The sequence below is a fragment of the Nanorana parkeri genome, unplaced genomic scaffold (genome assembly GCF_000935625.1).
Source record: "Nanorana parkeri isolate BGI_ZX_2015 unplaced genomic scaffold, ASM93562v1 scaffold130, whole genome shotgun sequence".
Lineage (NCBI taxonomy): Eukaryota > Metazoa > Chordata > Amphibia > Anura > Dicroglossidae > Nanorana > Nanorana parkeri.
This window is the reverse complement of record NW_017306398.1, coordinates 848,936-861,757: the sequence shown is the minus strand read 5'-3', so window position 1 is coordinate 861,757 and position 12,822 is coordinate 848,936. Positions and strand designations below refer to the sequence as shown.

The following is a 12,822-nucleotide window of genomic DNA, read 5'->3' as shown; positions in this document are numbered from 1 at the left end:
TCAAATTATGTTAATACATTACCTGGATTATTCACTAAGCTGCAGAAGGCAGCCGAGTGAATAACCCAGCCAAAGTGAAGTGAGCAGAACAACGTTTGGCTATTTACTCAGGCTCAGTACTTCGGTGCAGAAGGACTTCGACTCAGCCGATCCAACATCTGGATCAGCTGAGCCGCAGCTCCGGCAGCTCACTCTCTGCTGTCCGCCCCTATGCACATAGGGGCCAAACGACAGTGAATGAATAGCCGAATGCCGCCGAGCGGTGTTCGACTCGGCTATTCTGCTCGGTACCTCCGTGGCACCGAGCAGAATAGCAGCTCAATAAAAGGAATTTAAAAAAAAGATGAAAAAATATTTTTAAACATGTAAATAAATATTACATTTAAAAAAGAAAGATTTAAAAAAATGTTTTTCCTATTGGCCGGCACCTGCTAGAATCTTCTAGTCGATGTGGGCAATCATTAACAACTGTGATGTCATGGTTGGCTCCGCCCAGTTTTTATTGTTTAATGACAGATCAGCGTCCCCAGGTCATTTGGGGACTCTGATCTGTCATTACAACTGGGCGAAGCTGGCACTGCCCAGCTGTCATTTGTGGGGCGAAAGGCTGGCCCTCGACAGGTCGTTCCCCTCGCTTCAGGTATCACTTTGGCTCATTCGAGCTGGAGCATATGCTTTTGGCTCAACTGAGCCGCTCGGCCGCCTTCGGCTGCTGTACGGGCTATAGTGAATAGCCCGTACAGCAGCCCTTTGGTACGACTGAACCGAAGGGCAACCGAAGCAAGCCGAAACTACGGCTGCATCTTTCGGCTCCTCTGTAAATAAACCCCTAAATCTTATATGAGATTATATATATTATATTATATGAGATTTGAATTATTAGTTTTACATCTACTTGAAGGCAGAGATAAACTTAAAGCAATAGTAAAGTCAAACGGTTTTGAAGCTATTTCAAATGCTGAATAAATCTCTTACAATGGATGCTGCTCCTTAATGTTCAAAGGTTTTAGTTTCCTGCAGAATCAGCTGGTCCCCTGCGCACTGGTCCTAATATCCTGTTTTAGGGTGGCTCCTTTCCCAGGCAGGGTCATCCTATACAGCCACCCTTGTGTATGCTAGTAAGCTGTGTGTGTCTCCAAAAACACACAGACATAGTAGAGCAAGCCACTCCTCTTTCCCCAGCTCCTCCTTCCTTTTCAAGTTAGTGCACAACTGCTGGAGACTGGGCTGTCTCTTGTGATCTTGTACTGGACAGGAAGAGCAGGGAAGTGGAGCTGAGAGAGTTGGAGCTGTTTTGAAACATGATGACTGTAAGTGCTTGGGTAAAAATGTAAAGGAATACTTTGTTGAGCAATGAATATATATTTGTTTGATCTGGAATAATTATTGAAAAAGGTTTGAGAGTTTGATACTACTTTATAAGAGCACAGGTGTGGTTCCGTATACAAGCCCCGGCATCTGTAAGATTATGAAGATGAATCTGGATGCCATGATAATTATAACTCGAGTGCTTATGTGCGAGATTGTAGGTCAATATTTTAACAGTGTTTTAGATGGAATATTGCAGCAAATGATTTTTAATATAGCACACAAAACAGTTCAGTTGTTTGTAACAATTTATTCAAAAACTATACAGCTTTGTACTAGATGACAGGAAAAGACCGGTATTTAGTTGGCAGCCACGGTGCTGGAGACCCAGGCGTTGTAGTTGCAGACCTTGGTGTAGACACCGGGGTAGTTTCTCAGGGCACATCCATATCCCCAGGAGACAATACCCTGGAGCTGTCCATTGCAGACCACGGGGCCACCAGAGTCACCCTGAAATTGTAAAAAAGTTCATTAAAAACCAATTTTTTTTTCTTGAATTTACACATAAAGAGTGTGCTTTGATATGAAATGTTAAAATGTTGGTTTCAAATGCTCTTTAGATGGATTCTATGTCTACGAGGAAAGGAAATCAGTTGCATCAATTTAGCTCCACCTTTAGAGATACAGAAGGCGAAAAGGGAGACTTAAATGGTCAAGAAGGCTAAACAAGTTATCCAAAAAAGAATTAACATTTGTAAGAATCTGAATAGCTGTGTGTGCTGTTGTAATCTCTCCCAGCCACAGTTTAAATGGGAGCTCGTGTCTGGCTCTAAAGCCCCCATAGAGGCTGATCTTTCCTTTGCCTGATCACATTTCTGATCATTGACACTCTGTATGGGCTAATGGAGGATGATAAAACCTTCAATTAACCAATACTTTAGTTTTCGTTCATGTAATCCTTACATCACTCATGTTGCATGACAGTTTTCTGATCAGCTGTTACCAGCACTGACCCCAGGCAGACAATGAGACAGCCTGAGACTCAGCGTGACACCCCAAGATTGACAGGAAGGTATTGCAAGTAAATAATAATAATAATAATATATTTTTTTTAAATCAGTATCACTGAACAATAAGGCTATCCTAGTATGACAGCTAAAGACTATTGGTAACCTGGTCCTCTTAAACCTCATACATGACTACAAATGGCCATCATAAAAATGACAGCCATTCCTAATGTTGAATGTTACAAAAAAAGTCAGAAACGAGAACAATTTTGTATTGCTGGACTTGATCTAAAGAAAAGTGTTACATCATAGTTACAACAGTGTTACAAAGAGTTTGCTACACAAAAAGGAAACTCTGTTACCAGGGTATCACTTCTCCTAAAACAGAAAATGTTCTTTGGGCTCACAAAGCTTTACACAGAGAGACAGATTTTTATTTTAGCCATGTGACTATAATTTAACAATTTGATTGGACTGAAAATAACTGTCACCCCGTATTCTGACTTTGTGAATAGAATATCAAACAACAGTCACAACGAGAATCAGAATCTTCCTTTAGGGTGGAAAATATATAAAGAATCCTTCACCTGTGTTCTTCGTTAAGAGGAAGCAAACCGTATATAACTCAGCCAGTGTAATTAGCCAGGTTTGCCGTAACACTCTTCTAGATGTCAGCAGAAATTTGGATTGCAGTGATTGCCCGCTCTATGATTCTGAGGTTGGGAGTTCCTTACGCGTGCTAACAGAAAGCAGATTGCTTCAGGTTAGCTTTATCTGTGCATTGATTTTCACTGTCAGTCCAAAGATTGGCAGGTGGAGCTGCAGCCAATGAAGCTTATGTCACACTATTTATAGCTATGTGGTCAAATAGCACAGCAGGGGTTGATGGATCTCAAGAAGAATGTTTTTGCGCATTCCTTTACAATTTGATGGCAGCAATGAGAGTTTCTATACATAAGACAATTCAGCTGTGGATTCTAGCCGTGTGTGAGGCATTGTCTTAAAGAAAGTTAGATAGTAAGACATTTTGCATAAAAGTGTAAAATAGTAAAGTATTACCTGGCAGGAGTCCTTGCCACCCTCCAGGAAACCGACGCAGACCATGTTGTTGGTGATCTCACCGGGGTAGGCGTTGCTACACTGGGCAGCGGTGAGGACGGGGGCATTCACGCACTGCAGGAGGCTAGGCATGTTGGCTACAAGATAAAAACCAAATGTCCATTAATATTCTGCAATGTTGTTACAAACAAGAGGCATCTACAGATCTGGTTGTTCATACAGGTAATAATGTATAAAACTGAACTTTAGACAGTTAGAAGTTCCACTTCATCATTGTTTTTACAATTGGGACATTTTCAAAAATCTTTCCTACTCACACTTGCCAATGAGCTGGAAGCATTGCTGGAAATGAAGTGCCCTTTGTAAACTTACACTACAAATGTTCCTGTTAATTTCCCTTCTACTTACTTCCACTGCTGAGAGTGTTGCCCCATCCGGAGATAACACAGTTGGTTCCGGCGGCAGGGCAGCCAGAGGGCATAGATACGGCTCTGACGTAGGAGTTGAGGGTGGCGGCAGAGGCCAGCTTGACCAACATGATGTCGTTGTCCAGAGTTCTGGAGTTGTAGCTGGCGTGTCTGATGACTCTGGCGGAGTTGATGAACTGCTCGGTGCCCTCAGAGGTGAAGATGTTGTGCTCTCCCAGTCTGACCTGCATGCTCCTGGATAATTACAAAGTAGGAAGTTCACATATTTGCATACATATCTGTCCCACTGAATAAATTGTAGAATGTTCTCAAACAGATTGGTTAGGGTCAGTCTATATAAGTCAGAATTCCTATTTCTAAGGGTTTACTTAAAGTAGAACTATGGCCTCCTTTGAAAAATGTGCTGCACTTAATTGTAGAAGTAGATGCACGTATCTTTTTCCCCTTGGTCCCCATGGAATGTCTCACACATACTTGTTGTTCCTGCCAGTGAGGTCCACCTAATGGTGCTGTGATGAGGTGGCAATCATGCTGCACTACTGAATGGAGAGCAGAACTGCCTTAGGTAGGCTGAGCCTTCTTACACTACAGTGGGAGGAGATGTTGCAGTGGGCGTAGCTATCAGCATTGTCACTGCTGATTCACTAGCCTGTAGCATGTCAATCAGCACCTGGCCACACCTAGTCCTGCTCACTGCTTTCTGGATTGGGGGATCTGACTGTGCTGCTGAAACCCTCCAACTGTGAGCAGCAGTGGCTGGAAGGGGGAGTGTGTGAGATGCAAATGAAGGAGCATTTGGCTGACTCATAGTTGGTAAAAGAAGTTTCCTTTTAATTTATGAGGCTTCTGTATCACATAGTAACTTGATGTGAAACCTATTAAGACTGCTACATAGAAGTAACGTTTTAATCAGTTTTTAATGTGCTTTTAATGTATGTCATTTTTAGTGGACAAAAAAATCTTTCTGTACTGTATACTGTGCTGTAGGTGATATTGTTGTATTGTGAGCTGAGCTGCAGCCAGTCTGTATCTGTATAGGATAGAGTTTATATTAATCCCTGTGCTCTTTATCTATTATCAGTGTTAATTACTGTTCAGAAATTCCCTCAGTCGAAGCTGTCTGGCCACAGAGTGGTAATACAGGCTGCGGACTAGAAGAGGGTTTCAGGAAAACATGTCCCAGCCTCTACATTCTCTGTGAATGTGATGTTGTTATGAATGAGAAACATGTCAGTGGATGCACTGGGCTTACTCACAGGGACTTCTTTGGGATGCATAAAATACAAATACTCAAAATTAATTGAAAATGATAGCATAGAAAATTCAGTAGTTCATTAAGCACAAACAATTACACCTAATGGCATGCAGCTACAGATGCACTGTGTGGGTACTAGATATTAATTAGTTTATATCCAACTATTTATAACTAAGAAAAAAGCATTGTGTTGAATTGGTTTTGCAAGTTTGAGAAACTTACGCCTTGTAGCAGTGAGCAGCAGAGATCACCCACAAGCTGTTGAGCAGGGAGCCACCGCAGAAGTGGTAGCCGGAGTTCAGAGATACCTGCCAGGGCTGAGAGTAAGCGGCACAGGTGTAGCCTCCAACAATCTTATCATCCTCCTCAAAAGCAGCTGATGAGGGAAGAAGTCAAGTTTTATTTTAAAAAGTTCTGAGAGTGCATATATTTTGCAATACATTCAACATAATAATAATTCTAAATAAATAAAGTATCTAAAAGATTCCTTCCCAGTTTAAAATGATGTCTTGAAAGCCACTCAGGAATCTCAGGATTTCTAATGTTCATCCGGGCATATAAGTAGACCACCAATTCATACCACAGCTTTACATTGCAAGTCAGTGCTTTGGGAACACTTATTTTCTAAGTTGAAGGAATATGCAGGGCAAGTGTTCCTGATGTCTTGGTGTCTCTTAGCAGTTGTATAACACCATGTTTTCATGTAGGCAGATGTCATGCAGCTCAGATTAAAGTGTATGTAAAGGCAAAACTTCCTTTTTTAGACTTGCATAGAGTAGGGAAGGGTAAGACTCCCTATCAGTTATTTAGTGCCCTCTGTATTTGCCATGACAGCCGCTGTTACCAACACAGAAAGTGATGGGAAATCCAAAATTTTTGAGTTCTCACCAGAGCAAGCGGTAAGTGTAAATCTTCCAATGGGGTCACCTGTTCTGGTGTCCCCATTGTGTCTCCCTTCTCTTTGAGGAGAAAGAAAAACTTTCACAAGGGTTTTTCAAACCTTCCCTACTCTATCCAAGCATTAAAATAACCTGACGTTTTGGTCTTTACATTCACTTTAAAGTAATTTTTTCTTCAAAATGTAATCTTTATGGCTTTAACTAGATGCATTTTTCTCTAGTAGCACATATTGATAGGTTTTGCCTTTTGAAGTATTTGCTTTTAAAACAATATCTACAAGACATTTTAAAACTGGTGACAAAATAACAGCACCCTGCCATATTCAGGAAAGTGACTGTCATTTGTGAGGTGAAGAAGGTGTCCCTCTCCCTCTACTATGAAGGTGTATAAATATCTGCTTCATCAAGGGTTTGTCTTATATGTGTTTAAATGTGTGATTTTCCATTGAGAATCTTACAGATATTTGTGTATTTTTCAGCCTTATTACATTTCTGTTGATATCATTTTTGATATGCTTCTGTCAAGGAAGGATAGGATGTAGTAAGGAAGGATGTCAAGAACCAAGGATGACTCACCAACAGCTCCGAGGAGCATACAGAGTACAAGGAACTTCATGGCGATGATGGTCAGGAATGAGTAGGCTGTGGTAGCTCTGGGTATTTATACCTAAAAATGAAATATTTTCACCTAACCTTTGCCCCATTTGTGATAAGTAATCAATGCACAAATGAATAACCAGGTGGGACACTGAACACGAGAAGGCTGGTTACTTAAGGACTCTGTTTTTTTTTAACCTATTTCAAAATATTTTACAGATATCTGAAACCTTGAATGTGAAGCTCTAATCCAGCAAAATATATGAAAGTTCATTAATTTTTTAATTATAATTGTATGCAACATACCACCATATGTAGCACTATGTACATACCACTTTTTTTTACCATCATATACTGTACATACCATTTTTCAAATTATCTTTAAAAAAGATCATGCTTTTTTTCGGCTTGGAACAAAATCATTTAGCTCATAGTTAGCACTCAAATTTCAATTACATTACATTCACTTACTTTATGTCCTTTTCTCTTTTACGTATTTTACTGATGTGCTATCCGAAATATATTTTATGTTTTTGATTTGAAACTAAATACAGACTTCTTTTTTTCAGATTTTATGACCCTATTGGGTGGATTTTACCTCACTTCATATCCCTAAGATAGCTGGACAAGCTGTAAGGATGGCTGGGTGTAACTGAGACAGGAAGGCAAATATAGTAATAGCGGTAATGGGCTTCAATGGACAAATAAACATCTGATTGAGACGCTTCTGAGATCATGTAGACCTGTCAACACCTAATAACCAAACATAACTTCTGAACCTTTTTCATTTTACTGAAAAAAGCGCTTTGCTGCTTCAAATTTTTGCAGTTCATCTCCTCAACAGAGTGACTTTCCATCACTTCCACTTAACAATTAAAAGTGAAAACAGAAATTTTGTTTCTTCTCAATTCCAGGTCCAAAAATAAAAAAAAATAAGCTTTGGCTGGAGTTGGACTGAAACCATATTTTAAACCTATTTCATGTGTAGCGTTGATTTGCAAAAGGCAAATAGGGTGTTTACTTTGCATAGGAATTTGCATTTTGCCGGGGAAATGTCCCCTTAGCTTATTTAATGCAGTGTAATTTCACTTTGGAAAGACTACCCAATCATGAGCAAGGAAAATAAATAAAAAAATATATATGTATATATACAGTATATATATTTATATATACTATATTACCAAGCGTATTGGGTCGCCTGCCTTTACACGCACATGGACTCTAATGGCCCACCCTTTGCCGCTATAACAGCTTCAACTCTTCTGGGAAGGCGTCCACATTGTTTAGGAGTGTGTCCATGGGAATGTTGGACCGTTTGTGAGGTCAGGTACTGATGTTGGACGAGAAGGCCGGGCTCGCAGTCTCCGCTCTAATTCCTCCCAAAGGTGTTCTGTTGGGTTGAGGTGCAGGCCAGTCTATTTCCTCCACCCCAAACTCGCCCATCGATGTCATTATGGACCTTGCTTTGTGCACTGGTGAGCAGTCATGTTGGAACAGGAAGGGGCCGTCCCCAAACTGTTCCCATAAAGTTGGGAGCATGAAATTGTCCAAAATGTCTTGGTATGCTGATGCCATAAAGGAGAACTATGGGGTAAGTGCTTTTCCCCATAGTTCTCCTAAGGGTCACGGGAGGAGATAAACTAGCCTCCTCCCGTGACCCAAAGCTCAGTATTGGCTATTTCAATTTGCAATAGCCAATAGCAAACTAGCTATTGCACCCGCCCACTGCTGCTGTCAATCAGCAGAGGGGACCTGAAGTGCAGAAACCTATTGGCTATTGCAAATTGAAATAGCCAATAGGAATCTAGCTATGCATTCCTATGGTGATTTTTTCTTTTTTTTTTTTATTCTGCCGGCAGCAGAACTGCCCGGCCAATAGAAAACAGTTGGGCGGAGCTAGCTGTCACTGCTAGCTCTGCCCCAATCGTTTTCTATTTAATTTTTTACTACTTTTTTAACAGTTTTTTCTTTTCTGCTCGGTACTACAGAGGTACCGAGCACAACAGCCGAGCCGTATGCCGCTTGGCAGCTTTCGGCTATTCACTCACTGCTGTTCGGCATCTATGATAATATGCGGAACAGCAGTGAGTAGCCTGCCGGAGGTTTGGCTTAGCCGATCCAGATGTTGGATCAGCTGAGTCGAACTCCTTCTGCACTCAGCCGTACCAGCCTGAAATGAATAGCCGAACAGCGTTCGGCTCACTTCGCTTCGGGTCGGTTAGTCGCTCGGCTGCCTAGGCAGCTTAGTGAATAGACCCCTATGTGTATACGTGAATGCAAGACTAAACAGTTTACTTATTCATTATTCTCTACAATACTTTGCCAATATGCAGAGATGTGTTTCAAATGTATCTGCTTAAATATGCTCAACGTTATACAAAACTATGCAACTGAAAATGCAGTGCTTGTGAAGCTTGTGTTTTCTGTGAAGGACACTAAGAACAATAAAAGGGTTCTTTCAGCTCTTATCTATGTCATTACACCATAATATGCAAGAAAAGTTCAGTGTTAAATATGTATCTCTATTATAACGAGTTACTCTACAGGTACCTAAGATTATGTTGTGTAACTGCTACGTAATAATAATAATAATACATATGTTAATTAATGTCAATGTAAAATATTTGTGTTAGTATCAAAATCCCACTACGGTTCTTGCAGCCAATTTTCCACCCATGTACATACAATTTCATCAAACCCGATAGACCTTAGTTTATGAGGTAAGTGTTTGTGGGGTACTGTGTCAAATGCTTCAGCAAAGTCTAGATACACCACATCTACTGGTATTCCTCTTTCCAAATTAATACTGACTTCCTCATTAAATGTTAATAGATTGGTCTGGCAAGAACGGTTCTTCATGAAGCAATGCTGGTTACTACTTATGATACCAGTTTTATTCACAAATTCCTGCATGTAGTGTCCTATCATGCCCTCGAATATTTTGCACACTATTGATGTTAAGGTGACAGGCCGGTAGTTACCCGGTGTACTTCTTTTCCCCTTTTTGAATATTGGTACCACATTCGCTTTCCTCCAATCAGCCGGGACCATACCTGTCATCAGAGTGTCCATAAAAATGATGTACAAGGGTCTGGCTATGAACCAGCTAAGTTCCTTTATTACCCTTGGATGTAAGACCATCATTTGATGACTTCTTGTTTCTGTTCTATGGAGCATTGAGGACCACCTTGGGTGGACTGACCATTTGGGCACTGCCTAAGGGCCTGCCACCAGGAAGGGGTCCGTCACCGGTCTGTCACCCACTTACACGCCTTGGATTATTTACTATTGAGCTCATTGTTCTTTACAACTAAGAGCGGTGTTATTCACATTGGCGCTGGTCCAAGGTCTGCCATGCATTGGTGCTGGTCCGAGGCCTGCCATGCATTGGTGCTGGTATAAAGTTTACTGTGCATTGGTGCTGGCCTGAAGTCTGCCGTGCATTGGTTCTGGTCTGAGGTCTGCAGGGAATTGGTTCTGGTCTGAGGTCTGCAGGGACTTGGTTTTGGTCTGAGGTCTTCAGTGCATTGGTTCTGGTCTGAGGTCTGCCATGCATTGGTGCTGCTGGTCATAGGCAGACTGACCTTTCAGGCAGACTGATCATTTAGGGACCTTACCGCACAAACTGGAGTGGGGGGGTGTTCAAAGGTTTTAATTTCCTGCAGAATCAGCAGGTCCACTGAGCACTGGCCCTGATATCCTGTTATAGGATGACTCCTTTCCCTTGCAGTAAAAAAGCACAGATGTGGTGCCGTATTTAACCCCTGGCATCAGTAAGATGCTGAAATATTAACATGGTGCCATGATAATTATAACTCGCGTGCTCATGTGCCAGATTGTATATCAATATTTTAACAATGTTTTAGATTAAATATTGCCGCAGATGATTTTTAATATAACACACAAAACATTTCAGTTGTTTATAACAATTTATTCAAAAACTATACAGCTGTGTACTCGATGACAGGAAAAGACCAGTATTTAGTTGGCAGCCACGGTGCTGGAGACCCAGGCGTTGTAGTTGCAGACCTTGGTGTAGACACCGGGGTAGTTTCTCAGGGCACAACCATATCCCCAGGAGACAATCCCCTGGAGCTGTCCATTGCAGACCACGGGGCCACCAGAGTCACCCTGAAATTGTAAAAGAGATGATTAAAGACCATGTTTTTTTCTTGAATTTACACACAAAGAGTGCGCTTTTATATGAAACGTTCAAATGTTGGTTTCAAATGCTCTTTAGATGGATTCTATGTCTACAAGGCAAGGAAATCAATTGTATCAATTTAGCTCCACCCGCAGAGAAACAGAAGGTGAAAAGAAAGACTTAAATGGTCAAGAAGGCTAAACAAGATATCCAATCAAGAATGACAATAGTAAGAATCAGAATAGCTGTGTGTGCTGTTTTCTCTTTTAATCTCTCCCAGCCACAGCTGAAATGTGAGCTCGGTGTCTGGCTCTAAAGCCCCCATAGAGGCTGATTTGTCTTTTGCCTGATCACATTCCTGATCATTGACACTCTGTATGGGCCACTGGAGGATCATAAAACTGTCAATTGCCCAATACTTTAGTTTTCGTTCTTGTAATCCTTACAACACTCATGTTGCATGACAGTTTTCTGATCAGCTGCTACCACCACTGACCCCAGGCAGACAATGAGACAGCCTGAAGCTGGATCTCAAGAAGAATGTTTTTGTGCATTCCTTTATAATTTTATGGCAGCAATGAGAGTTTCTATACATAAGGCAACTCAGCTGTGGATTCTAGCCATGTGAGAGGCATTGGCTTAAAGAAAGTTAGATAGTAAGATACTTTGCATAAAAGTGTAAAATAGTAAAGTATTACCTGGCAGGAGTCCTTGCCACCCTCCAGGAAACCGACGCAGACCATGTTGTTGGTGATCTCACCGGGGTAGGCGTTGCTACACTGGGCAGCGGTCAGGACGGGGGCGTTCACGCACTGCAGGAGGCTAGGCATGTTGGCTACAAGATAAAAACCAAATGTCCATTAATATTCTGTAATGTTGTTACAAAGAAGAGGCATCTACAAGTCTGGTTGTTGGTTCAGGTAATAATGTATAAAAAAATGAACTTCAGACAGTGTAATATTCAGGGCGGATATGACCGGTAGCCAGCCGTATCAGCAAATAAACATTTATTCTTATCCAAAAACAGTCAAATAAAAATGGCTTATATTCAGCACATACCAAATTCGGCTCAGCGCCTGTATGCTAAGTCACACCTCAGGGTTAGAGTCCCTGCCTCAGGGTTAGTGTCCCAGCCTCAAGGTTAGGGTATGAACACAAATGCCTAGCAGTGTCTCGGTAGACTGTATTCCACAGCTTAACATGCATAGCCATGTCCTGCTCCAAACACTCCCCACAGTCAGCGACTGACTGGCTTCCTGTTCTGTTTTAACACCCCCTCTGGGTGGTGGGTTAACCCTTTCGTTATCAGAACTGGCTGTAGTCAGGGATTGAGGCTCTGTCCCACCCGAAATCTCTCTGAGCCTCTGGATTCCGGCACCCATGTATATTTAGCAATTCCGGGAAGCCTGCCTAGCAGTTTCCCTTACAAGTCCGACACAGAACCCATCACCCTGTTTGGCGAGAACCCTGAATACCAGGCGACCTTAACGGGACCACCGCCTAAACAAGGGAGGGATATATTGTCCCTGTAGGACCCATTCCTGGGGTCCTGTACAACAGTTAAAAAAAAAAGACGTAAAAAATAAAAACATCGATAAACTAAAATGAATCACGTTCCCTTCATGTAAAAAAAATTATTATAAATGATATATTTGTTTTTAGTACTCGTTTTTGTTTCTCCGTTTGGGACTATACAAAGCTACAGCAGGTCCATGATTAGATAATCGTATTACTGTACATTCAGTATTATTACCAAGAAATGGCTACAGTTACTGATCAATTAATATTTATTTTTGTTAGTTACTAATATTATACCAAATTGAAAAATTAATAACAGAATTATGTTTTGTGCTATGTTTAATCACAGTGTAAAAGTATAGCTAAGACCACAACATTGTTTTTTTTAAGTTTTTGATAGCATAGGGAAGAGTAAGAACCTTTGTCAAGTCTGTTTAACTGTCTATGACTTCTGTTTGTAAGTGGGACAGAACTGGATGAGTATTCCAAAATTGTACAGCTCTTACAGGCAAAATATCAATGGGGACACCTGATCCTACCAGTGACAGTGGTCTAAAGGGTGATTTCCCCTGTTGTAGAATTTTCCTCTTACTTGTAATGTTATTTG

At 41.2% G+C, this 12,822-nt stretch overlaps 2 protein-coding genes across 2 annotated transcripts in view; both read right to left on the bottom strand.

Moving 5' to 3' along the window:
- Positions 1-1,668: 1,668 nt before the first annotated feature.
- Positions 1,669-6,572, bottom strand: LOC108784874 (trypsin-like). Its single transcript, XM_018553809.1, has 5 exons — positions 6,533-6,572; positions 5,280-5,433; positions 3,783-4,036; positions 3,375-3,511; positions 1,669-1,818 (listed from the first exon to the last, which is right to left on the bottom strand). Exons 1-5 carry the CDS (start codon positions 6,570-6,572, stop codon positions 1,669-1,671), a joined length of 735 nt encoding a protein of 244 aa, XP_018409311.1.
- Positions 6,573-10,534: 3,962 nt separating this feature from the next.
- Positions 10,535-12,822, bottom strand: part of LOC108784881 (trypsin-like) — a 5,466-nt gene continuing 3,178 nt past the window's right edge. Inside the window, exons 4-5 of the mRNA XM_018553816.1 lie at positions 11,396-11,532; positions 10,535-10,684 (exon numbers count right to left, since the gene is read on the bottom strand). Of these exons, the coding sequence (XP_018409318.1) occupies positions 10,535-10,684; positions 11,396-11,532 (287 nt within the window). The remainder of the gene's footprint in view (positions 10,685-11,395; positions 11,533-12,822) is intronic.

What these genes read in the sequence shown, in the direction of transcription:
- LOC108784874 (XM_018553809.1), bottom strand. Translation starts at nt 6,572, where the DNA reads ATGAAGTTCCTTGTACTCTGTATGCTCCTCGGAGCTGTTG. An exon ending in GCTGCTCACTGCTACAAGGC is followed by an intron (nt 4,037 to 5,279) that starts GTAAGTTTCTCA and finishes GTAATTATCCAG; the next exon opens with GAGCATGCAGGTCAGACTGG. An exon ending in CAACACTCTCAGCAGTGGAA is followed by an intron (nt 3,512 to 3,782) that starts GTAAGTAGAAGG and finishes TTTATCTTGTAG; the next exon opens with CCAACATGCCTAGCCTCCTG.